The following is a 24,684-nucleotide window of genomic DNA, read 5'->3' as shown; positions in this document are numbered from 1 at the left end:
AATTTCTGTCACTTTCCATGGAAACAAGTTGGGTATGAAGAAATAATTGAGGTTAACCTTTGTTTCCAGATCATAGTTGCAAAACTATTAACTATTTCTTTATGAAATTTGGTACACACATTAAGAATAAATTGAACTGTGCCTTTTGCTACTTGTCCTCATTTACTATGGTGGGGGATATCGAAGACTTTGTCTTCAACGGATGCTAGTTATATTTCACCCGTACCCTTGTATATTATTGCATCTTTGTCCACTTCTGGGGTAAATGTGTACAAATTATACTTTGCAATTTTTTGATGTATGCGAAATATGCGCTATATCAAATGGTCATGTAACATGTAACGTATGGTAAAGTTTCAATTTCCTCCGGTGAACGGTTTTCGATGTACACTCTTAAAAAATTGCAGTACACACACAACTGATTGCTTAACCCAGCTTTTCGCTTCATGTTCACAGGCTAACAATATCGATCACAGGGAAAAAGAGGTAATTAAGAATACAGCTGTAAGTGCTTGTGTGTGCTTAAAAGTTCAAGTCCTTGCCTTCTTTCAATTCCTTCTACTCCAGACCCCATCTCTCTCCTAACGCTTCCAATTTAAACAAAGAAGAAGAATTTTAAAAATAAACAAACAAACCCAATGTTTCAGCTTGCTTGATGAGTTTGTCACTTCCTAGATTTGTGCGTCATCATAAATGGCTTGTCCTTTTAAAGCACATTTAAGATGTACGAGGTATATTGCAGTAATTTGTTTAAAATAAACTAATCCGAAAAGGAATATGGCTGCAGGTGAAATCATAATACAGGAAGTGGGTAATATCTTGAAAACTAAGCATCCAAGTCGTTGTACCATCTGTTCACTTTTGTGAACCTTAAAGCATGGACATCATTTTCGGCCAACCGAAGTGACGGAATCATCACACGTGGCAAGAATTACTGGTGCCGCATCAACCTTTGGAGAAAGCATTATGTTATGATAGGTGTACAACAAATGAATATACATCTAATCACCTGTTCACGGGAGGCAGAAGGATCCAAACTAACGCTCTGTAGTTTGGTCGAGGCACCAAACAAATTTTTTGCACCACAGAGGTTGAGTGCCACCAGATGGCTTTTCAACTCTTCATTCTGGTCCCTCAAAATGTTGCTTTCCTGGACAAAGAATCAAAATGAGAAGTATGGATATAGTTATTAAATCGGTACAGTATGCTAGCTTGGTGAACCATTTGCTTGGAGGTGAAATTTAAAAAAAATGTTCAAATTATTCAACACAGAGGTCTGCTATTTTGTGGGCACACCTGCTGTAGCCTTCGAACCTCCTGCTCCAGTTCAGTCTCACGGCTTCCTCTGTGGCTCTCAGATTTGGCCCTGGCTCTGCTGTAGTGCAGTTTCTTACGTTCTTGGGACAACCGTGTTTGCAGGATATTCACTTCTCTCCGCAGCTCATCAATCAACTGCAAGTGTAGGGAGGGGAGGGGGAGAGGGATGTGGCTGACTTTATATCTGCTCCTCATTTATCCAAATTGTTACCCCACCTAAGTGAAGCGAAAAGCAGGGTAAAGCAATTGTTTTATGTCCGTCCGTCCGTCTGTCTGTCTTAGTTTATGATCGTGAGTTTATGATCGAGGAACAGCTTATTGAAATTGAATGTTATATTTTGAACACGAATCGGAACATAAAGAGGAAGACAAGCTTGCCATTAAATAGGACTTTGGCTTTACATTTATCCTGACTGCAAAATGTGCCGAGGGGAGAGAGGTAATATTTCAACTCTGCCTGCCTGGCAGTCAAACAAAATTGAAAATCATTCCAAACAGGAAACTTACTGGTACTGTTTTTAAGGACATCATAAAGGACAAAAACAACAGGCATGAAGAATAATGTAACGTATTAGATAAGGTGATGTAATAGATACTGGAAAAATGGCGGTAAAACCCGGAATTTATTTATTTATATGACTTTAAACCTTTATTTAAATTGAAGTATATACTTGAACACTGTAGAACACAAATCACCTTCATAATACTTCAAGAACCATGCTATATAAATCGATATATATAGCATGAGAGGGTGTGGCATTTGAGAGGGTATCAATAAAACCTCTGTCTCCTAAACTGCGACTCAATGTCGTCTTATTACAGTGAATAAGGCTGATGTGTAAGACTGCTTCAGTACTGTATCGCTAAACTTCTGGATTTTTATCTTGCCAAAACGAACTTTTTGCAAGATATGTTAGTCAGCTTGTATGTTTTATTTTTGTTTGTCTGTGATCACGTATAAAAAATTCTGCAGAGCACAGTTATCATTGGAAATTTTTGTAACTTCGCATATCAGAGGCCTATTGAGGTCCCTTTCAGCGCATAAAATTTTGAAGGTCAAGGTCAAAGGTCAAGGTCACTTTGTCGCAAATCAGGGGAGTCAACGAAACCCTTATTTTTTGGGTAATTTTGACCGGATCGTCTTCAAACTTCATGGGAATATAGTTCATGTTCTGGCGCTTAGCTGATTAATTTTTGGTGGCGATTGCCCTTGACCTTCATGGATAGCAAGGTCAAATTTTCAAGGTTTAGGAACCATATCGTGTAGTACCTCAAATTGAACACCTCGATGAGTGCTTTCTAGATATGTCAAGCTTGAGACGTTATAATGTCATTTGGTGACGTTATGAGGCAAAAGCATATTTTTCATGGTTGCTCTGTAGAACGATTCTCATGGGAATCTCTCGTAGGCAGATATTCCTCAAGGAGTCGCTCCTGGTGGATAGCAGATCTGTTCACCTCAGTGTGACCTTAAAGAAGTCACACGTGGTCACCTTTTGGCAAGATACCGGTCACCCTGCGGGTGACATTGGTTTATATTTATTTTTTATTTCAAAGATATTTTAAGTTCTTATTTTATTAAAATTGAAATACAGTATATAGTTGAACATTGCGCAGGGTATCGCGTTCTATGAACTCTCAAGTTACCTCTGCCCACCGAAGGTGGAAGGAGGTTATATTATGTTTTCACCCCTGTCTGTTTGTTTGTTTGTTTGTATGCAGGATATTTCAAAAAGTTGTACACGGATTCGGATGAAATTTTGTGGAGACGTTGGGTGTTTAACAAGGACGAAATGATTAGATTTTGGAGAAGATCCCTATCCGGATAAGAGAATTTTTAAAAGCAATTCTTCACCATTGAGAGATAGGGCCAAGAACGATATGTAGCATGATATCTCAAAAAGTTACAGACAGATTCAGACGAAACCTGATGGACAGCTTGGGCGGGTGACAAGGATGAAATTATAAGATTTTGGTGAAGATACGAATCCGGTTAAGATAATTATTTAATCTTTAAAGTGATTCTTCACTATTGAGGGTTAGGGCCAAAAACGATAAATAAATAAATAAATATATATATATATATATATATATATGTATGTATGTATGTATGTATGTATGTATGTATGTATGTATGTATGTATGTATGTATGTATGTATGTATGTATGTATATATATATATATATATATATATATATATATGTATGTATGTATGTATGTATGTATGTATGTATGTATGTATGTATGTATGTATGTATGTATGTGTGTGTGTGTGCACATATATATACATATATATATATATATATATATATATATATATATATGTATATATATATATATATATATATATATATATATATATATAGTTACGGCTGTGGAAATTCGCAAACCACCATCCAGGTCCCGTAGGTGAGGTATCTCTAAAGTACATGTGTAGTTAGCCCCAAACCCGTTGTTTAGATGGAATTAATGTGATTAATTCGGGCTGCGACGCTCTGAGTCAGTCGTTTTTCTTTTTCTATCTTTTATTTCAAACAAAAACCAACAAGGACGCTTGGTGGGCTTTTCCCGCCTGTTTTTCGCGCCATTCTTCTCCGCGCTTGGTGTGAGGGAGGAGAAGCGGGGTGGGGCAGCTGGCGCCCGATTGGTGGATGCGCGGTGTGACGTGGCCAGGGAGGAGGAATGCCCCTCTTCGAGACCTTTCTCGAAGCGCCTCGAAGGGGGGTGGAGCAAAGAACGTGGCAGAGCAACAGGGCGGAGCTCCAGGATACAAAAGTCGGACACAGGCGGAGCGGTTTTGTGGTTGCTCTTGCTCTCTTCCTGTCTTCCGGCTCGCTCGTCCTCTTCTCTTCCTGGTGGCCGCTGGCCTGGTCTGCTGTGGTGCGGTTCCAAGTCCCCGCTGGCGGGAAGGAGCGTCCGCCATTCCCCCCTCCTGACCTCGGGCATCCATGTCTCCCCCCCCCCCTCTATCCGTGCTGGGATAGCGCCGAAAACTCCGTCCATGGCGTCGAGCGGCCAACACGAGCCGGCGCGAGGCACGCCGGAGAGGCTCGCCTACCACGCTAGGGCACGGAGTTGCGGCCAGGCGGGACCACGTCGACGGACGTCGGAGAGGGACTCGACGGCCCAAAAGGGAAGTCACCTTTTTCTTTTCAGGGTTTTTGTATGGATCTCGTGGCGCCGTGTCTTGTAAAGTAAAACTGTATAAGTGTTACCGTGTGTTCACGTATTCAGTCATAGCTCTGCATTGTTGTTTTTGTTTTAAATTAATATATGTGCATTCTGACTGTTTGACTGTATATGTGTGCTCTCCGTGTGTCATGTAAATAAAGTGCATTATGTTGAATTGTTCCCCGTTTCGCTGCGTCCTTTCCTTCGTTTGAATCTCAATTTTGTCCCACGAAAAGGGTTCGTAGTGGGCTTAATATGCCCGATAATTAATCGGAACCGTCGAGGCTGACGATAACACTGCTCGGTTATCCCGACAGCACGGAACGGACCGCCCAAGCGGCTCGTGTCCAGAGTCGGCCTGCGGCGAGGTATGATCGCCCGGTCTACCATCTGCGTGGGTACTTAGGTCGGTCGAGTTTGGCGAACAAACCTATCCTACGCGGGTGGCCGATTGGCACGATTGTGGTGAGGTCGAAAGGCCCACCCGTGACTGGCTCCGGGCGATAGTTCCCGGAGGGTCACGACTGAATTGTCCGTCGGGTGGGCGAGGCGGCCGCCATTCGAGTCGAGCGGCCGATCGCATGCCGGCAGGCGCGAATTCGCAACAATATCATGATATTTCAAAAATATAATGGGCCCAATATGCTCTCCTGGATCAGGCATTGCGTGCCAGAGGTATGCGCTCTACCGAGTGCCCTTCTAGATTAGAATATGTTGAATTACTTTCAAAATGAGCTTTGCGCACATGATGTTTCAAAAGATGGTTCTATTGTTTTCTGGATTTAATCATGATGAAAACCAGAAAGTATAAGTTAGAGTCCCATAGAAGTAGAGCCTTTATTGGAGAAGAGAAGATCACACGTGAACTCTTTACAATTATGAGAATCAATATTTTTGATTTACGAAGTCAGATAACTTCCAGCTGGAAGTACTTTTTTTTGAAGGAAAAGCATGATGCACAATGTTTGCATTTGGTGTTGCCAAGTATTTAATGAAAGAGGGTGTTCAGCTATTATTTTTTTAAAGATTCATTGGTGCATGAAGTTGCTTGCACAGATGAGGTTAGCTTGTACAACCTGACACATATAATTTTTAATTGAAGATCTAGGCTCATGGAAGAGTGATCATTTAAAGAAAATAGTCAATGAGGAGTTGACGTCAGAAGCTAAGGTAAGAAACCGATCAATCATTTTGATCAATAGTTATTAATTCAATACCATAAATACCCTGAGGTATTTCAAATACAGTAACCTCTTTAAAGTTTTCCTTGATATTAAATCAACACCATAAATTAACACGCTCTATAGAATATGATTGGAAGACCCCACAGAGAAGAAAAAGGAACCGAGGGGTTTGAAGGAAAAATGTTCATCACTCGATCTCGATATAGAACATGATCCATTATCAAAAACTGAAGTTGCTAAGTTGACTGGAATGTGAAAGGTCAATCGCCTCAAAAGGCAATGGATACTACACCATTGCTGGAAATCAATGTTCTGAACTCCAACCAGCTTGTAAGGTACCAGTTAAAATGATCACATAAAATAAGTAAAGCTGAAAGGGGTGAGAGGAATACGTTTATGGACAGGTTGTCAAATTAATACTTTAACAAAAAATAGATTATAAATATATCTGGTTTGCCTCAAAACTACAGGAAATATATCATGAAATGATAAAAGTTTAATGAACTGAATACATAATCAAATGGATCATTGTGCACCTGGAAAAATGGGGTCAAAAAAGGGCATGACATAGAAGATAGCTGTCACAAATTTCCAAACCAGATGATACCAGCAGGGTGTCCCCACCTCTTGAGTGGCAACGTGCTCTCTCTGGAAGCTCAGATTCTCCCGACGAGTGTGCTCCGACAGGGTAGTCTGAAGGCTTGCCTCCTCTTGCAGACGGCCCTCTGTCTGGTCTAACTGATCACTCAAGCTCTCCTTCTCCTGTCAGGAAAAAGGCCAGAGCTAAGAGAGAAAGAGTCAATGTCTTGGCGTTTCCACATGTGAAAGGCACATTCCAATCATGTCAACAAAAATGCTTCCATTAAATAACTATGGTATAAGTGCATCATTGAAGATTTTGCTTTCGATGTCAAACTCTACCTTGTCCAAACGTTGTGTCAAGGTTTTAAGCTGGATGATGGTCGCAGAGAAAGCTGCATTCTCATCCAACTGCTGCTGCAACCTGGAAAGAACTTATAATGTAAACTTAATAATCAACCCATTGAACTGGAGAAACATTTCCACAAAGGCTGCACATTTCATTACAAGATTACGATCCCCAAAGGATGTAAATTGCAAAGTCAGAGTTCCCAAAGTCAGATTGCAAAGTCTTCTTCTTCTTCGTTCGGCTCGCTCCCGTTAGGGGTCGCCACAGCGGATCAACAGTCTCCATTTTGCTCTATCCTCCACATCTTCCATTGACACTCCAGCCACCCGCATGTCCGCCCTCACCGTATCCATGAACCTCTTCTTTGGCCTTCCTCTTCTCCTCCTGCCTGGCGGCTCCATCTTCAACATCCTTCTCCCGATAAACTCTGCTTCCCTCCTGTGCACATGTCCAAACCATCTCAATCTCGCCTCTCTCACTTTGTCTCCAAACCGTCCTACCTGCGCTGTCCCTCTAATATACTCATTTCTTATCCTGTCCATCCTCGTCACTCCCAACGAGAATCGCAGAATCTTTAACTCTGTCACCTCCAGCTCCGCTTCCTGTCTTTTTGTCAGTGCCACCGCCTCCAAACCATACAACATAGCTGGTCTCACTACCGTCTTATATACTTTCCCCTTCACTCTTGCAGCTACCCTTCTGTCACAAATCACTCCTGCAACTCTTCTCCAACCACTCCATCCTGCCTGCACTCTCTTTTTCAATTCTCTCCCACACTCTCCGTTACTTTGGACAGTTGATCCCAAGTATTTAAACCCATCCACCTTCCCCACCTCAAAGACTTGCAACTGCACCATACCACCACCCTCCCTCTCATTTACACACATGTACTCCGTCTTACTCCGACTGACTATCATTCCGCTTCTCTTCAGTGCATACCTCCACCTCTCGAGGCTCGCCTCAGCCTGCTCCCTACTCTCCCTACAGATCATGATGTCAACCGCGAACATCATAGTCCATTGAGACTCCAGTCTGATCTCGTCCGTCAACCTGTCCATCACCATTGCAAACAGGAAAGGGCTCAGAGTCGATCCTTGGTGCATCCCACTTTTATCTTAAACCGGTCCGTCATTCCTACCGCACACCTCACCGCTGTCACACTGTCCTCATACATATCCTGCATGATCCTCACATACTTCTCCACCACTCCCGACTTCCTCATACAATGCCACAACTCCTCTCTTGGCACCCTATCATAAGCTTTCTCAAAATCCACAAACACACAATGTAACTCCTTCTGGCCTTCCCTATACTTCTCCATCAACATTCTCAAAGCAAACATTGCATCAGTGGTGCTCTTTCCTGGCATAAACCCATATTGCTGCTCACAGATCGTCACCTCTCCTCTCAACCGAGCTTCCACTACTCTTTCCGACATCTTCATGGTGTGGTTTAACAACTTTATCCCTCTGTAATTTCCACAACTCTGCACATCACCCTTATTCTTGAAAATCGGAACCAGTACACTTAATCTCCACTCCTCCGGCATCCTCTCACTTTCCAAGACTTTATTAAACAATCTGGTTAACAACCCCACTGCCATCTCTCCTAAGCACTTCCATGCCTCCACTGGTATACCATCTGGGCCAACTGCCTTTCCACTTTTCATCTTCTTCATAACAGTCCTCACTTCATCCTTACTGATCCACCCCACTTCCAGATTCACTATCTCCACCTCTTCCAACCTTCTTTCTCTCTCATTTTCTTCATTCATCAGCTCCTCAAAGTACTCTATCCACCTTCTCAACACACTCTCCTCGCTCATCAGCACATTCCCATTTGCGTCCTTTATCACCCGAACCTGCAGCACATCCTTCCCAGCTCGGTCCCTCTGTCTTGCCAATCGGTATAAATCCTTTTCCCCTTCTTTTGTATCCAACTTCTCATACAGCTCGTCATATGCCTTTTCCTTGGCCTTTGCCACCTATCTTTTTGCCTTTCGCCGCCACTCCTTGTACTCCTGCCTACTTTCTTCATCTCTCTGACTATCCCACTTCCTTTTCGCCAACCCCTTCTTCCTTATACTTTCCTGTACTTCCTCGTTTCACCACCAAGTCTCCTTATCTTCCTTCCTCTGTCCTGATGTCACATCAAGTACCTTCCTCGCTATCTCCCTCACCACTCCTGCTGTCATTGCCCAATCATCCCACCCATCTTTACCACCATTCAACGCCTGTCTCACCTCCTCCCTAAATTTCACACAACTGTCTTCCTTCTTCAGCTTCCACCATCTGGTCCTTGGTTCAGCCCTCACTCGCTTCCTCAACCTCACCTCCAAAATCATCCGACAGACCACCAATCGATGCTGTCGAGCTGCACTCTCCCCTGCCACCACCTTACAGTCACTTATCTCTTTCAGGTTGCATCTCCTGCTTAAGATGTAATCCACCTGTGTGCACTGAAAATGATACTGTGGGGTCTTAAACACGTCCACCAACGACTGCTGGTATCCAGGATGCCCAGTCTAAAGCCGCTGTCACACCTTTACGATTTAGCCAGCGTATGCCGACGTATGAAAAATTTGTCTAAAACGCTGGCACACGTCGAATACATTAATGGGTAAGTTTGTATACATTAAGAGCACGCTGGCATACGTCGTCGTATGCCGAGCTCGTTGACAAATTTAAAACATGCTTGAAATTTTTCGATGTATGCCAGCGTATGACTCGCACGTTCCGCATACGCTGGCATAAGTTGTAGGTACGTTACGCGATCGTTGACACACGTTACTTGTTAGTTACTCATCAGTTGAAACATGTCGAGGTAATATTTAGCGTCAGTGTTCCAGACTCCATGGCTTTTTTGGGGTTTTTTTTTTTCTTCGGCATGACGGTGATGTTGACACTTCGATTTCTAGTGCAGTTATAATATAATACAATTCATAGGCTGCTGCTCAACGATTTAAATCATAACCGCACTAAAAATCGAAGTGTCAACATCACCGTCATGCTGAAGAAAAATAAATAAATAAAAATTATGGAGTCTGGAACACTGACGGTTCCTCCTGTGAAGCCCATTTTTATATACCAATTTCCCTAAACGCTGCCAATACGCCATTATACGGTAGCTGTAAGTTAGTAACGCGTTCAGTAAGATCTGTGGTCGTCCAGAAGACGTCAAATACTTCTACATACATCAATATGCGTTGGAGATACGTTACACTTAGGTTCAAAGCACGTTACTCAGAGGTTAGAAATAAGTTTCGGGTACGCTAAACATTACCTCGACGTGTTTCAACTTATGAGTAACTTACAAGTAATGTGTGTCGACGTGTGTCAAGGATTGCATAACGTGCCTCCAACTTATGGCCAGCGTATGCGGAACGTGTGAGTCATACGCTGCATATGTCGTAAAATTTTCAGCATGCTTAAAATGTTGACGTACTACGACGTATGCCAGCATGCTCTTAACGTATACAAAACTTACCCATAACATATTCGACGTGTGCCAGCGTATTCAGAAAATTTTTCATACGTCGGCATACGCTGGCTAAAACGTCAAGGTGTGACAGCGGCTTGACACTTCGATGTATAGTGCGGTTATGATTTGAATCGTCGAGCCACAGCCTTTTAATAGGCTACACCACATGATCGTTGGTGATACGCTGCCGCGCGCTATGCATAAGTTAGACTATCGCTGGGCATAGGTTGTGAACGCCGAGAACACGCTAAGCATTCGTTGGTATAAGTTATCTATATGTTATCGAAACGTTCTGTGTACGTTACTAATACGTTTTACATATGTCCAACTCGTTAAGAATACGCCCAAAACTGGAAAAAAAAAACATCAATAGTTCAGCATACGCCAGCGTTTTACATACATTTTGATACATTGCCATACGCTGGCTAAAACGTCAAGGTGTGACAGCGGCTTAACATCCATCCAAGGGACAGCACATAAACTGATGCCTTGCCATGCCAACAAAACAACAGCATGCCAGTTTAGAGCTGGGCTGAGATTGAAGCCAAGGCTAGACAGCACAGAGGCCAGTGCACATACATCCAGGTGATCCTGTCAGCACATTCATTTGTTAAACAAGGAGAAAATGATTCACAAACCCATGAAAGGTATAAACTGAAAGGAACTAGAATGGCACTCTTAGATGTCACGATGTCGACAGATATGTCTGTGCCCACATAATTACATTGACATTATACATACTTGAACCAAGTTTGATTTAAACCCCTTCAGCCATTCTCAAATATCATATTTTACCTGACATGACCCTCTGACCTTTGACCTGTTGGCCCCATAATCTAAATCAGTTTATGTATACGTCATTATACATACCAAGTTTGACTTGTATCCCTTCAGCCACTCTCAAGTTATCATGGAAATGAAAACCTATCATGGATTATGACTTTTGACCGCACCACCATCTAATCGGTTCATCTTTGCATCATACTATTTACTTGTACCAAGTTTCGTCAAAATCCCATTCCTGGTTCACAAGTTAGCGCAGTAACAGAATTTTTACCGAACATGACCCCTGACCTTTAACCTCTTGATCTCAACATCTAATCAGTTCATTTTGAGATCATTAAACATACTTGTACCAAATTCCATCACTGTTTCACAGATTATCATGGAAACAGAATTTTTACCAAACTTGACCTGTGACCTGAGACCTCTTGACCCCAAAATGTAATCGGTTTCTCTTTACATCTTTATAATACTTGTACCAGGTTTGACTTCGATCCCTCCAGCCATTCTTAAGTTATCGCAGTAACGAAAACCTATCACGAACACATGGATGGACAGACAACCTGAAAACATAATGCCTCCGGCGACTTCGTCAATGGAGAGACTGAGGAATGACTACCTGAAATGGCGACTACTGGCGACTACCTGAAATGGTACAAAGCTAAGCAGTATACTGCCAGAGGTTAAAAAAAAGTTTAGGTTACCAAAAACTGAAAAACCAAACATAATTAGGTGGAAAAAAAAATCATTGAGTGTTTGCATTCTAAATTGTAAAAATTGACAAAATAGTCTGAACAAGTCTTCGCACGCACACGTACATATGTGGGTGTGGGTGTACATATGTATATATATATATATTGTTGCAGGTCGGGGTCCGGTGGTGACAGCGACCACTAGGTGGGGGAAGTTACGTCGTCTCCCACCAGACTCCCGGAATTGTAGGCCGTCGCTCACGGATAACTCCGTGAGGCGGCGGGTCGCTTAACCGACCGTGGACGCCAATACCTCCACCGCGTAGCGTAGGGTCTTTTTGTCTAGAACCAATTTACCTAATTAACCACGCGGTGTCGGCTACCGGGGAGCCACGCCTTCGGTACATCTTGCCCGAACCGGATCACTCCACCAACTACCAACTACCTTTCCGCTTCGGATGCAGCCGAGCGGACTCGCCAAAACGTACCGGCTCGGATGAACAGAATATCGGGGATAAAGACCTGGCTAAAACTCAGATCCGAACCATGCTGGACCAATGAACGAAAAGATGAAAACGAACTGGGAACATTTCTACAATCATTTATTTACAATAAAGCGAGGAAAGTTATGTGGTACAGGTAACAGGTTCATTGGGGATGTTATGCAGGGGAAGATGAGAGAAAGATGTAGTGCAACAATTTTACAGCAACTTATAAAGCAGGCACAGAGCAGACTTGTCACGAGAATAATACAGGCAAGATTTACAAGGTTCGAATAACTTATACAGTTCTACTTAATGGACGGCGCCACACACTCAGACACACACTCAGACAAAATAAACGCAGTTGAAGGCAAAGGACTTTTGTAGCCAGGGAGGGAGGGAGTTAAGGTCGCAGTTCTCGGTACCTGAGTTCCGGGGAAAAGGATGCTCTGTGGTGTGGCACCTGACAATGGTCGCGCAGCTTGGCCCACAGCCGAAGGTGTGGAGTTCGTGTGTGTGTGGAATCCAAGGCAGCCAGGATCATTGGGTATCTCCCGCGATGAGGCTGAGTCTTTGGGTCTCTCACTCTCTCACTCTCAACGAACGACCCCCAAAGAACTCCTTGGATCCTCCACAGATATTTCTTTAATCGATCCTGGTGTGGGACAGGATTCGGGCTTCCAAGCGTCTGTTGCAGTTTCGCTTCCTTCCCAGACCCCCAAAGAACTCAAGACTCCAGCACAGAACGAACTATCTCAGCACTTCACGAACTCTCCGAACTCCAAGGACTCCACCCTGAGGATGGTGTCGTAATTTATCCATCTCCCTCAGCGGGGAGTGGCCTTGGTGAAAGTGACGTCACTGTCCGCCTTGATTGGACGGGGCTTCCATGGGTCCGCCCTTTCTGGGCGGGATTTCGGCCATACCGGGAAGCCCGCCCCCTCCACATGTGCGGACTCGCCAAAAATGAACTACTGTAAGAGGATTTTGCCTCGGACAGCCAGTCGCCGGTTTGGCGAGTATGTGAACACGCGGTTGTTCAGCCCACGTGCGAGTAGCAAGCGAGAAGAGGGCCAAGCAGGCAGAGGGTACCGTGGGTTGTCGTGGATTTGCCTTTGCAATGAAATGGAGTGGGGATATAAAGATTTATTAATCCAACTAAAAATAAACATCGCAATGCACCCCTTTAATTTTCCCACTAAACACAAGGAAGGGATCTGTCTACACATATACTTAATGGAATAACTGACTTGGGACACCTGTATGTTGTATGCATATGGTTCCTAGAACCGTAACAATATATATATATATATATATATATATATATATATATATATATATATATATATATATATATATATATATTTTTTTTTTTTTTTTTTTGTTGTTGCGACTGCAAAGCTGGCACTTCTCCGAGGCAATGGCATCCAACATTTAGCGATCTCGAGACAGTTATCTCGTAAGTATTAATTCAGTTAGCCCTTTCCACATGTCCAGAGGGTAAATGGGAGAAGATGCATTGTGTAGAGCTTTTAGTTTGGTCTTCAACCCCTGATTCTTTAATTTAGTTCACTTCCTTGTATTCCAAACAAAATCACGCATGCATACTCACGGGAGGAGTCGATTTATTTATATAATCCCAGCCACCTGGGTTTAATTGATTAGGTGAGAGCTAATTGGTTGTTCCATCCATTCACAGGTGAGAGATGTGAGTGGGTCTTTGTTTTTCATTCATACGAGTATATTGACTGCTTTTGACATTTGCAGATGATACCTACTTGGGCGCCTCATTGGTATGCATTTATTTCTGTGCTGTCGATGATGATTTGCCAATCGGCGATGAGCCGGTCCGGCAGCTGAGGGGGTCTGTAACATGGGGATTCTCATGTGTGTACTACTCCACCGGTCAAAAGTTTTAGAACACCCCCATTTTTCAGTTTTTACTGAAATTTAAGCAGTTCAAGTCTATTGAATAACCTGAAATGGTACAAAGCTAAGCAGAAAACTGCCAGAGGTTAAAAAAAGTTTAGGTCACCAAAACTAAAAAATAATGTAAATTTCAGAGTTGTTAAATAAAGGCCCTTTTCAGGGAACAAGTAATGGGTTAGCAGCTGCAGCTGTTCTGCAACAATGGAAGTAAATTAAGCCTTGAAAGTTGATGCAAACAATTCCTTCAGGTGTCCCAACTTTCGTTGATTAGTTACAAACCTTCTGTCTGTATAAAAGCAGTGTTGGAACAGACTGTGTTGCAACACCCTCTGAAGCATTATTTGGACAATACTGCACTGCAGGAAGTAGTATATTAATATCATAATGGCGAGAAAAAGACAATTAACAAAGGAAGACAGACAAACCATGATAACCCTTAAAAGTGTAGGTCTTTCCTTCAGAGAAATTGCAAAAAGCCAAGGTGTCAGTGAGAAGTTTCCTACATCATCAAAAGGCACTTGGAAACTGGAGGAAACTCTGACAGGAAGAGGTCTGGCAGACCCAAAGCCACAACACAATCAGAAGACAAGTTTCTGAGAGTAAACAGCTTGTGTGATAGGTGGCTCAAAGAACAGCAGCTTCAAGCACATCTTTCCTCTAGTCAAAGTCAGGAAGTCTCAGTTTCAACTGTGAAGAGAAGACTTTGAGCTGCAGGTTTGACAGGTCGAGTGGCAGCAAGAAAGCCATTGTGCTAAGATTGCAAAATAAGAAAAAGAGGCTTGCCTGGGCAATGAAGCACCGCCAGTGGACAAATGAAAACTGGAAGAAGGTCTTATGGACCGATAAATCAAAATTTGAAATCTTCGGTTCATTACGCAGGGTTTTTGTACGCCTTTGAGTCGGCGAAAGGATGTTTCCTCAGTGTGTGACACAAACTGTCAAACATGGAGGAGGAAGCGTGATGATCTGGGGCTCTTTTTCTTTATCCAGAGTCAGCGACTTGCACAGAGTGACCGGCACCCTGAACCAAAAGGGCTACCCCAGCATTTTGCAGCACCATGCAATACCCTCTGGTCTACGCCGAGTTGGTCAGAGGTTCATCCTACAGCAAGATAACGACCAAAAACATACCTCCAGGCTATGTCACAACTACCTCAGAAGAAAAGAACAAGACGGTAGGTTTCAAGTCATGGAATGGCCAGCACAGTCTCCAGACTTAAACCCCATCGAGCTGGTTTGGGATGAACTGGACAGAAGGGTGAAAGCAAAGCAACCTACAAGTGCAACACATTTGTGGGAACTTCTGCAACAGTGTTGGGAAGAACTTTCCAAACAATATTTGATTTACATTGTGGAAAGAATGCCACGAGTATGTTCGGCTGTTATATCTGCAAAAGGTGGCTACTTTGATGAGTCAAAATTTTTGATTAAATTTTGTTCAACAAAATTATTCCATGATTTCTTTTTTATCTGCAATTGTTTATTTGTTCTATGCTTTAATTTCAGAGTACACTGAAACTTTAAACTGCTTAAATTTCAGTAAAAACTGGAAAAATGGGGGTGTTCTAAAACTTTTCACCAGTAGAGTATGTGTGAATGTTTTTATAGCTGTGGAGGAACTCTGGTAAGAGATTTGTCTTCCTTTGCTTCTCATTCTCACCCAAAAGTTTTGGCAAACACAACGACAAATTAACTGGTCCATCAGCGAAGCGACGGGTAGGCTCTGCTCGTGTGTGTGTATATATATATATATATATATATATATATATATATATATATATATATATATATATATATATATATATATATATATATATACACACATATATACATATATATACATATACACACACACACACACACACACACACACACACACACACACACACACACACACACACACACACACACACACACACACGCACGCACGCACGCACGCACGCACGCACGCACGTGCACCCACACAGTAGATAGAGAGGTTCCGAGCGATGGATCGCATGCAATGGTTTTGCACAGTACAGAGACAAATACAGCTTACGAATCAGACAACTTGCATGAGACACCACACAGAATGCCAGCAGAGAGCAGTCAGCATGTGGAGCATGGCAGAGAGTTAAAAAAAACAACAACTCAACAGTGAATGCAGTGAGGACACCAAAGAAGTGACACAAGGGGATCATGCGACCTGCACAAAACGGGATACGTTTTGAGGAGCATGGGTTGGGATAATGCAGCAGATCATAGGTCAGGCTTCATCCAAGGGATGGTGGCTCTTAGCTCTGTGGTTTGATCTCTTCCCTTCATTCCTCACCCATTTATTTTCACATCACCTTCCCTTGCATTTCTACCTTGTTATTTTGCTTTCCACAATTTCCCACTTTGTTTCCCCCTGTTTGGGGGTTAAGCTAAAGCTGTTTCAGGAACTGTTATCTGTGTGAGGAGTTTGGTGCGCATCATTACCTCCGCCATCAAAGGTGAAGGAAGTTATGTTTTTACTCCTTTCTGTCTGTTTATTTGTTTGTTTGTCTGTTTGTCTGTGTGCAGGATATCTCAAAACGTAGTGTACGGATCCGGATTATATTTTGTGGACAGGTTGGGTGTGTGACAAGGACAAACTGCTTAGATTTTGGTGAAGATCCGAATCCGGATCTGATAATTTAAAAGTGATTCTTCACCATTGAGAGATAGGGCTAAACTAATATATAGTACGATATCTCAAAAAGGTGTGGACGGATTCGGATTAAACTTGGTGGAGAGGTTGGGTCTGTGGCAAGGACAAATTGATTCGATTTTGGTGAAGGTCTGAATCCAGATCTGGATAGGAGAATTGTTTAATTTAAAAGTGAGTCTTCACCATTGAGAGATATGACCAAAAACGATATAGTACTGTATAGCATGATATTTCAAAAATGTATTGGGCCCGATATGTTCTCGTGGATCAGGCATTACGTGGCAGAGGTATGTAGTTTATCGAGTGCCCTTCTAGTTTATTCTGTGTTGGAGCTCCTTACGGACTTGTCGCCAGAGAAAAAAAAATGGATTGAGTTATTTATTTATTTCACCCGTCGATGATTATTTTTGTTGTAAGAACAATCTCAATGTTAAAATTGTACATTGGAGAGGCATCTTCTTTTCCCATCATTGCAACTAATAAGTATACAAGCAAAATGACAAGGGAACATTTCCAGCACGTCATTCCAGATCAAACCACTCAGGTCATCTCAGCTTCAGGACACAGTATTCAGGTATGGATGCAACTATTTTGGCACCTATATCCAGGAATGGGACAATAAAATACTTTGTTTTTTGCAGTCAAAAGGTCATTCAAATCTGAGAACAAGCATAGCTGATGAAATAAGTTACCATGCAGAGCTCACCTCCTGTTGAGGATTGACTCTTGAGCTGCCTTTTGTTCTTTCAAGTGAGAGAGGTTACTGTCAAAGTTCTGATCTCGCTTCATTTGTCTCTTCTCTGTCTGAGCACAATGCTCACATACCTCTTCCTCCAGCTCATGGACCCTGAGAAAATAAAACCATACCATCAAACTATCATTATCTGTATTATAATGAACTAGTACGTGCCGGTAGGGGCGGGCCCATAGGTGCGTAAACGACGACTGGATTGGGACATTATTTCAATTAGATTGGACCATCCATATCATAAATGGCCATAACTTGGGAAACATACTCAGGTCCCCAGCATCAATTGTGATGTCATATCAAACGAAGAAGAATTGTGTTGTCCTGTCATTAGTCGACAGATAAATGGCCGTAACTTGGGAACCGCTCGTCCGATTAATATCAAACCTTGAAAAGCACATCCGCGGGGCCCCGGCAATATTCCTGGCAAGTTTCAGTCAGATCGGACCGTCGATCGTGCAAAATAAATAAATAAATAAATAAATAAATAAATAAATAAATAAGCATTAATTGTGACGTCATTCGTGACGTCATAGCATCGTGTCTTGTCATTGGCCGACAGATAAATGGCCGTAACTTGGGAACCACTTGTCCGATTGATGTCAAACCTCGAAAAGGCACATCTGCGGGGCCCCAGTAATATTCCTGGCAAGTTTCAATCTGATCGGACTGGCGGTCGTCGAGAAACGGCGATCGCAGACAGACACACACACACACACACACACACACACACACACACACACACACACACACACACACACACACACACACACACACACACACACACACACACACACACACACACACACACACACATTGCTGGAATTATTGATAGATATTGGAATTAATACATCAACACAGGTTCAAAAGACACCACAATCCTACCTCTGAATAAGCTGGGCATTGTCTCTCTGCAGTTTGATCTGCACATCGGCAGCTGCTGTGGTTTTGTGCTCCAGGTGCACCATTCTGTTTTCCAGCACATTGATCTGGAAAGCAAGGTTATCAATGCTGCACAACACCACAGAGATACAATGTTCCCTGGCTGGCCAACAAAACATAGCCACACAATTTAGTAACATTAATTTAACTAATAATAACAATAATAATAATAATAATAATAATAATCATCAATTACAACATTCAGACACAAGGTACAAAACCTCCAGAACCTCAACACAGGCCACAAATAAAACACGAACACATAATGACAAATCGTCCTCGCAACAGCCACAAATCTTGTAACAATCAGGGGGATAAAGCGGAAGAAGGTAAAGCAAAACAAGAAAGAAAAATCACAGTATAAGAATAAATAAGGAAAGGAAAACCTCTTTCTTGGTGAGAAAATGGCACCAGCTTGAGGCTGAAGAATTCTGGGGAGCGTCACTCCACAGGGATGGTGCTGACCTGACCAAGACACCACCTAGCCAAAGGACTGAACTGTGGCTCGGCTTTGCGGTTCTCTTGCCCAACTTCTTCTGTACTCCTCGCCAATTCTCCCCCTGGGTCTCTGGTGCTCTGCTGAACTGGTTTCGGGCTCCATACAACCCCCTCCTCCCCCTCCCCCCAATTCAGCCTTGATCCAATGGCTGAAGCACGGCTCATCCAATGGAACAATGTTGTGTTACTTTCTGTACCCCTATGTGTTCCTCCAGGGTCAATGTTTTCCCCCAGGGAGACACATGATATCCATTTCAATAAATAAAATGAGAATAAATGGGAGATTGGGAGGATGGAAACTGGATCTGTGGGACATGTGGCATCCTAATCTATGTTAGTTACAAATTGGCCCATGTGCACGCATTCACAAAGTACATAAGCAGACGTGACGGTACTTACATAAACACAAATGCACAAATGGGATGGGGAGGGGGGGCAGGGAGTTACCCCTCCTTCTCATTGTGGAAGTGGATTTCCTCTTTTAGTAATTTTGTAATCAATCTGCTTGAATGTTGGCATTACTAACTGTAGTCTCATTTAATCTCTCATCTGTAGTCTCAGTTAATCACTGCATCTGCATATTTTAATCACTACATATTAATTGTTTTCATCTTGATATAACTCGTTATATTAGAACTTGTAATCAAATGTAATCACCTGTGTCTTTCTTACATTTCTGTTGTGGACTTTTGTACTGGAGTCTGCTGTGTACTGAAAAGACTCTTGTGGAAGAAAGATAATTATATTCATTTATTCTCAATTCTATTCACTTGTTGTTGTTGCTTTTAATTAAAGACTATAAAATAAGGTCTTACTTTTGTACCGGAGTCAAAAAGACTGTCAGTAAAATTTCCCTTTTCCCAACAGTCTTTTAACCTCCATAGTGATAAATGCTTGCTCGCTGCATCGCTGGGTGTTTTGAAAATGTTCCTCATGTTTCCCTCCACCCACTGTCTGCTCTTATATATTAATGTGCTCGCCATTTGAGTTGACATGCATCTGTAAAAGGAATTGCACCCCATGACTTGGAGATGCTGCATTAACTCCAGTCAACAGGCCATCTCCTAGCTACATTCTCTTTCGACCGCATACGTCGACAAGGAATTTGTGGGGTGCAGCAAAAGGCAAACAATTCTACAAAAGGAAACAGTGCAGAGTTATCCTGTTAGTTCTTACACAGTCTTAACTTATGCTGCAACAGGCACCATCATTCACAAGGAAAATTACAGATCGCATAGAGAGGAAGAAACAGATGAGGATTAACGGCCTCTCAATATCCTGGCATGGCTGGCAGACCAGCGCAACCTAGAACGCTAAGGAAAAAGGATGTAGGAGGAATACTGGGGGTGTCTCAGGTGTGGTAGTGTGAGATGCAAGTGAGTGTAATGCAACGTGGGGGTGCGGCATGGTGTGAGAGGAAAAATGTGAGGTGCAAGTCAGTTTGGTTCGCTCATTTAGTTCCTGCCCTGAAAAGAACAGTTGGACTTCGCTCGTGCTGTTTGCTCTTTTGTGCATCCACAGTAGATGAGAGGGAGAGGGGAGAGAGATGGTAGAAAATGCATGAGAAGAAAGTCCCTATCCTATTTGTGTAAGAATCTGTACATGTAAGTGTCTGTAACCTAATGAGCTTCTCTTGAAATGGAGCAGCCTTGCCTCGTAGCAGTAACATGTGACCCCACGCTTGGTCATGCGGACTTGCGGTGCCTTGTGCTCTGCGTAGATGCTTGTTCTCCTCGGAGAGGCCCCATGTCTGGCATGTACTCCTCCAGCTCGTCCTCTCGATCTGCTTGCCTCCCCCCCCTCCCATCCCGTTCTGTGTCTGCTGCCGACCTCCAACTCTGGCTTCGCAATTCTCATGCTGATCTGCTCTGATCTGTCCTTTTTATGAGTCCGGATGAAGGAAGGGGCCAAGAATTGGATCAAACGGGGCTGTTAGCAAAATCACGCTTCACTATTGGACAATAGCAGTCGTAGCCACACCCCGCCAGGCCCGAAGGTGAAAAACGGCTTAGTTGCTCGCTGACCCTGCAATGCACCGGAGCCTCGAGCCCCAACATGGGGCCATGGTCTACGGACACGCTGCCTGGCACCAAACACGCGCCGGCCCCCATTCAAACGTGGGACCGCAGAGAAATCCATGCGCCACCCGTAGGTCCCCCCACGAGTTACAGCGCACGCTCGTGCCCCAAGCCATGCCACAAAATAAAGCTCCCTGTCCCTCAAAGCCAAGGTGAGAGTTTGATGACCATGTGGCAGTTATGGCAGTTGTGGAGCAGTGCAAACATGTTGTGCCATTTGTAGTGAGAGAGGTTTGCCACGTGGTGTGAGGATGACATTGAAGTTTGTTGTGATGATGAATAAAGGTCATGTTTGTAAGTGCGAGTTGTTGCGGAGGGTAATGTGAACATACTGTGACGTTTGTAGTGAGAGAAGTTGGCCACGTGGCATTGTGAGGACGAGATTGAAGTTCATTGTGATGATGAATAAAGGTCACGTTTGTAAGTGCGAGTTGTTGCGGGGAGATTTTTCATTAGTTGTCTGAAGTGGTTGTGGTGATCGTGGTATGGTTTGGTGAGTGAAATGAAGGTCTGAGGCAAAATGGCGGTTGAGAATTGGCATGCAGTTTTGAATGGAGATTTGGCGTGCAAATGCCCAGGAGACGTTCGCAGCGCTAATGTACTGGAGATGCTTGCAGCGTGTCTGCTCAATAGACATACATATATATATATATATACATATATATATATATATATATATATACATATATATATATATATATATATATACATATACATATATACATATATATATATATATATATATACATATACATATATATATATATATACATATATATATATACATATATATATATAAATATATATATATACATATATATATATATATACATATATATATATATATATATATATATATATATATATACATATATATATATATATATATATATATATATATATATATATATATATATATATTGTTGCGGTCCCAGGTACCGAGACACCAGCTTGTCACTCAGGGGGATTAATCCCAGGTTGTCCTCGGTAGAGCCAGACCTGGGGCCACCGCTCACAATTAACGTTATGTATGGTGGGTTGTTTAAAAACCACAAACGCAACCCAGTCAACCACGAGTTCCAGTGTCTGCCGTCTAATTATTCCGTTTCACTACAAGTCACGCGGTTACCTGAGCGGGGAGCGCACCCTCGGCAAAGCACCAATCTTATCTTTATTAGATCTTAATTAGGGCGGCCGAGCGTTTTAACCGCTGGTGCGTGCCGACTATTTTTGGTCAAATCTGTGGTAATTACCTCCCAGTCTATCTACAGGGTGCCCCACAGAAAACCAGGAAATTTGGTACAGTTTATTTAAAACAAAACAAAAGCAAACTTAGATGTAGTGTAAAACAAAGATACACTTTATTTTCAAACAAAACAAAAGCAAACTTAGATGTAGTGTAAAACAAAGATACACTTTATTTATATGTTAGTTTATTGATATGGTAAAATACGGCAAAATAAATCTCAAAATCTCAAATTTCCTGGTTTTCTGTGGGGCACCCTGTAGGTTCGGCCAATGCTAGACCAATGGAAGGAAAGGACAAACACGGACAGGTTGGAAGTCAGCAAATGATTTATTAATAAGAAAATAAATAAATAAAAAGAACTTTTTATTTCCTGAGGTAAATAAGTGAATCAGTTCCAAAGCAATCAAAACTAGAACGGGCACTCATAGAGCGCATACCTTCGCCGCCACTACTTTTTTGTTCTTGGTATGAGTGTGGGGAACTGGTTTCATATGAATTTTCTTATGACACAAACCACATATCTATAATGTCATGACCCCCCCCGACTTTCGGGGGCTACGGACTAAACAACAATAAACTCACGTCATTTTGGCGAGTCTTCACTCGCAAGTTTGGTGAATACAACGTTTCAACAAGAGAAGGTAATCTCGTTTGATGCTGGTTTCATGCAAATCGAATAAGAATTGACTGAGTTATGCCGAAAACCGCATATTTTTCAAGGGAGTGACCCCCCCCCCCGACATTTTACCCCAACCGGTGACATGTGTTATGACGTCATTGTGTCACAAGATTGGGCATTAAATTCTGAACATTTTGGTGCTGGGTTCATGTAAAGCGGACAAGAATTGACCGCGTTATGACAAAAACCGCATATTTTTCAAGGTCGTGACCCCCCTGACCTTTGACCCCTAACCGGTAACAAGAGTATGGACGTCATTGTGTCATATTGCATATCTCAAGTTGAGGCGTTGAATTCTGAACATTTTGGCATTAGTTGCATGCAAATTGAATAAAAATTGACCGTGTTATCGTAAAAAGACGATTTTGACCTTTTCGTGACCTTGACCTTGACCTTTGATCCGAACGATCCCAAAATCTAATCGAATGCTTCCTGGCTAATAACCAATCATCCCACCAAATTTCATGCAATTCGGTTTAATACTTTTTGAGTTATACAAATCACAAGATTACAAATAAATAAATAAATAAATAAATAAATAAATACACGCCGACCAAAACAACCTTTCGCAGAATGCGAAGGTTATGAATAATTAATCAGGCAAAATCAATCAAAATGACAGGAAAGAGACAGAGAGCAGATGCTTATTGGGTTGACTTACTTACAACTAAACACAGAGAAGGGTAACCAGCAGATCATTTTTGGGGGGGGAGAGAAGAGTCGTCTCGCTCACCAGAGAGAAGTCGTCCATCAAGTGAAAACGTCCTGAGACGTGTGTGTGCTTGTCTTGTCCGTTGCCAGCACCCAGCTTGGCCATGCACCCACTTGTCAACACAACAGCCTTGAATGCCAGTCGACATCTGGGGGGCACCGAGATCGTCTGTCACAGGTTTAGACCCTGGTGCTGCGACAGGGGCAGCACGTCACACTTCACGAAACTGGTGACGTCCAGTGACCCATGCGGTTTGTTCGTGACAGACCCGTGCCTCACTCGTTGGTGAACTACCCGTGCCTCACTCGTTGGTGACCTACCCGTGCCTCACTCGTTGGTGACCGACCTGTCCCTCACACGTTGGTGACCGACCCGTTCCTCACACGTTGGTGACCGACCCGTGCCTCACTCGTTGGTGACCGACCCGTCCCTCACTCGTTGGTGACTGACCCGTCCCTCACTCGTTGGTGACCGACCCGTGCCTCACTCGTTGGTGACAGACCCGTTCCTCACTCGTTGGTGACCGACCCGTTCCTCACTCGTTGTCGGAGATGCTCCAACGTCGGAGACGTTGTCAGACACCCACTAGTGGTACGGACAAACTGACTGACAAATTGTCTCGTTGTTGGCTCTGGTCAGACGCCCACTCGCTCGCTTGCTCTCCGAACGGACCTCCAATTCTTTTTATATATGTGGCCCGTCTCGGCAGGTACAGAGTCCCCACAAGCTCACCCCACCCCACTTACACACCATTACCATGACAACCCGTGCGATCGAAAAAGGGCGGGTCTCGGCATCCGTGAAAGAAATGTGTGTAAAAAAAGCAAAAGGCGGGCATCGGCGCTCGTGAAAGAAATATGTGCATAAATGTGTCTGTCATAAAGAAAAAAGCTTCCCATAAGAGAGGGGATCTATTCTTTACCCTTATCAACACATCACATTTAAAATCCAACCAAACATGGGGATGGGTCTATCTTGGACATGCATTTAAGGAAATAACTGTCTGAGGACCTGGATGTGTGGATGCATTCATCAGACCGGATTCTAAAATTCATAACAATATATATATATATATATATATATATATATATATATATATATATATATATGCATTGTTATACATTTGTAGCATATCTTTAAC

General features: G+C 42.8%; 1 protein-coding gene across 5 annotated transcripts in view; it reads right to left on the bottom strand.

The window, feature by feature from the left end:
• The window catches only part of LOC147021764 (uncharacterized), a 55,603-nt gene that overhangs the window by 1,478 nt on the left and 29,441 nt on the right, over nt 1-24,684 (bottom strand). For all 5 annotated transcript variants that reach the window (XM_085892074.1, XM_085892075.1, XM_085892076.1 and 2 more), the window contains 6 exons: nt 18,271-18,374; nt 17,344-17,484; nt 6,594-6,675; nt 6,297-6,434; nt 1,297-1,452; nt 1,010-1,150 (listed from right to left, as the gene is read on the bottom strand). In XM_085892074.1, the coding sequence (XP_085748200.1) occupies nt 1,010-1,150; nt 1,297-1,452; nt 6,297-6,434; nt 6,594-6,675; nt 17,344-17,484; nt 18,271-18,374 (762 nt within the window). The remainder of the gene's footprint in view (nt 1-1,009; nt 1,151-1,296; nt 1,453-6,296; nt 6,435-6,593; nt 6,676-17,343; nt 17,485-18,270; nt 18,375-24,684) is intronic.

This window comes from Eptatretus burgeri, chromosome 8 (genome assembly GCF_056783735.1).
Source record: "Eptatretus burgeri isolate ZD-2024b chromosome 8, Ebu_testis_v1, whole genome shotgun sequence".
NCBI classification, from domain to species: Eukaryota; Metazoa; Chordata; class Myxini; order Myxiniformes; family Myxinidae; genus Eptatretus; species Eptatretus burgeri.
Note: the sequence above shows the minus strand (reverse complement) of the source record. Positions and strands in the feature narration are given on the sequence as shown.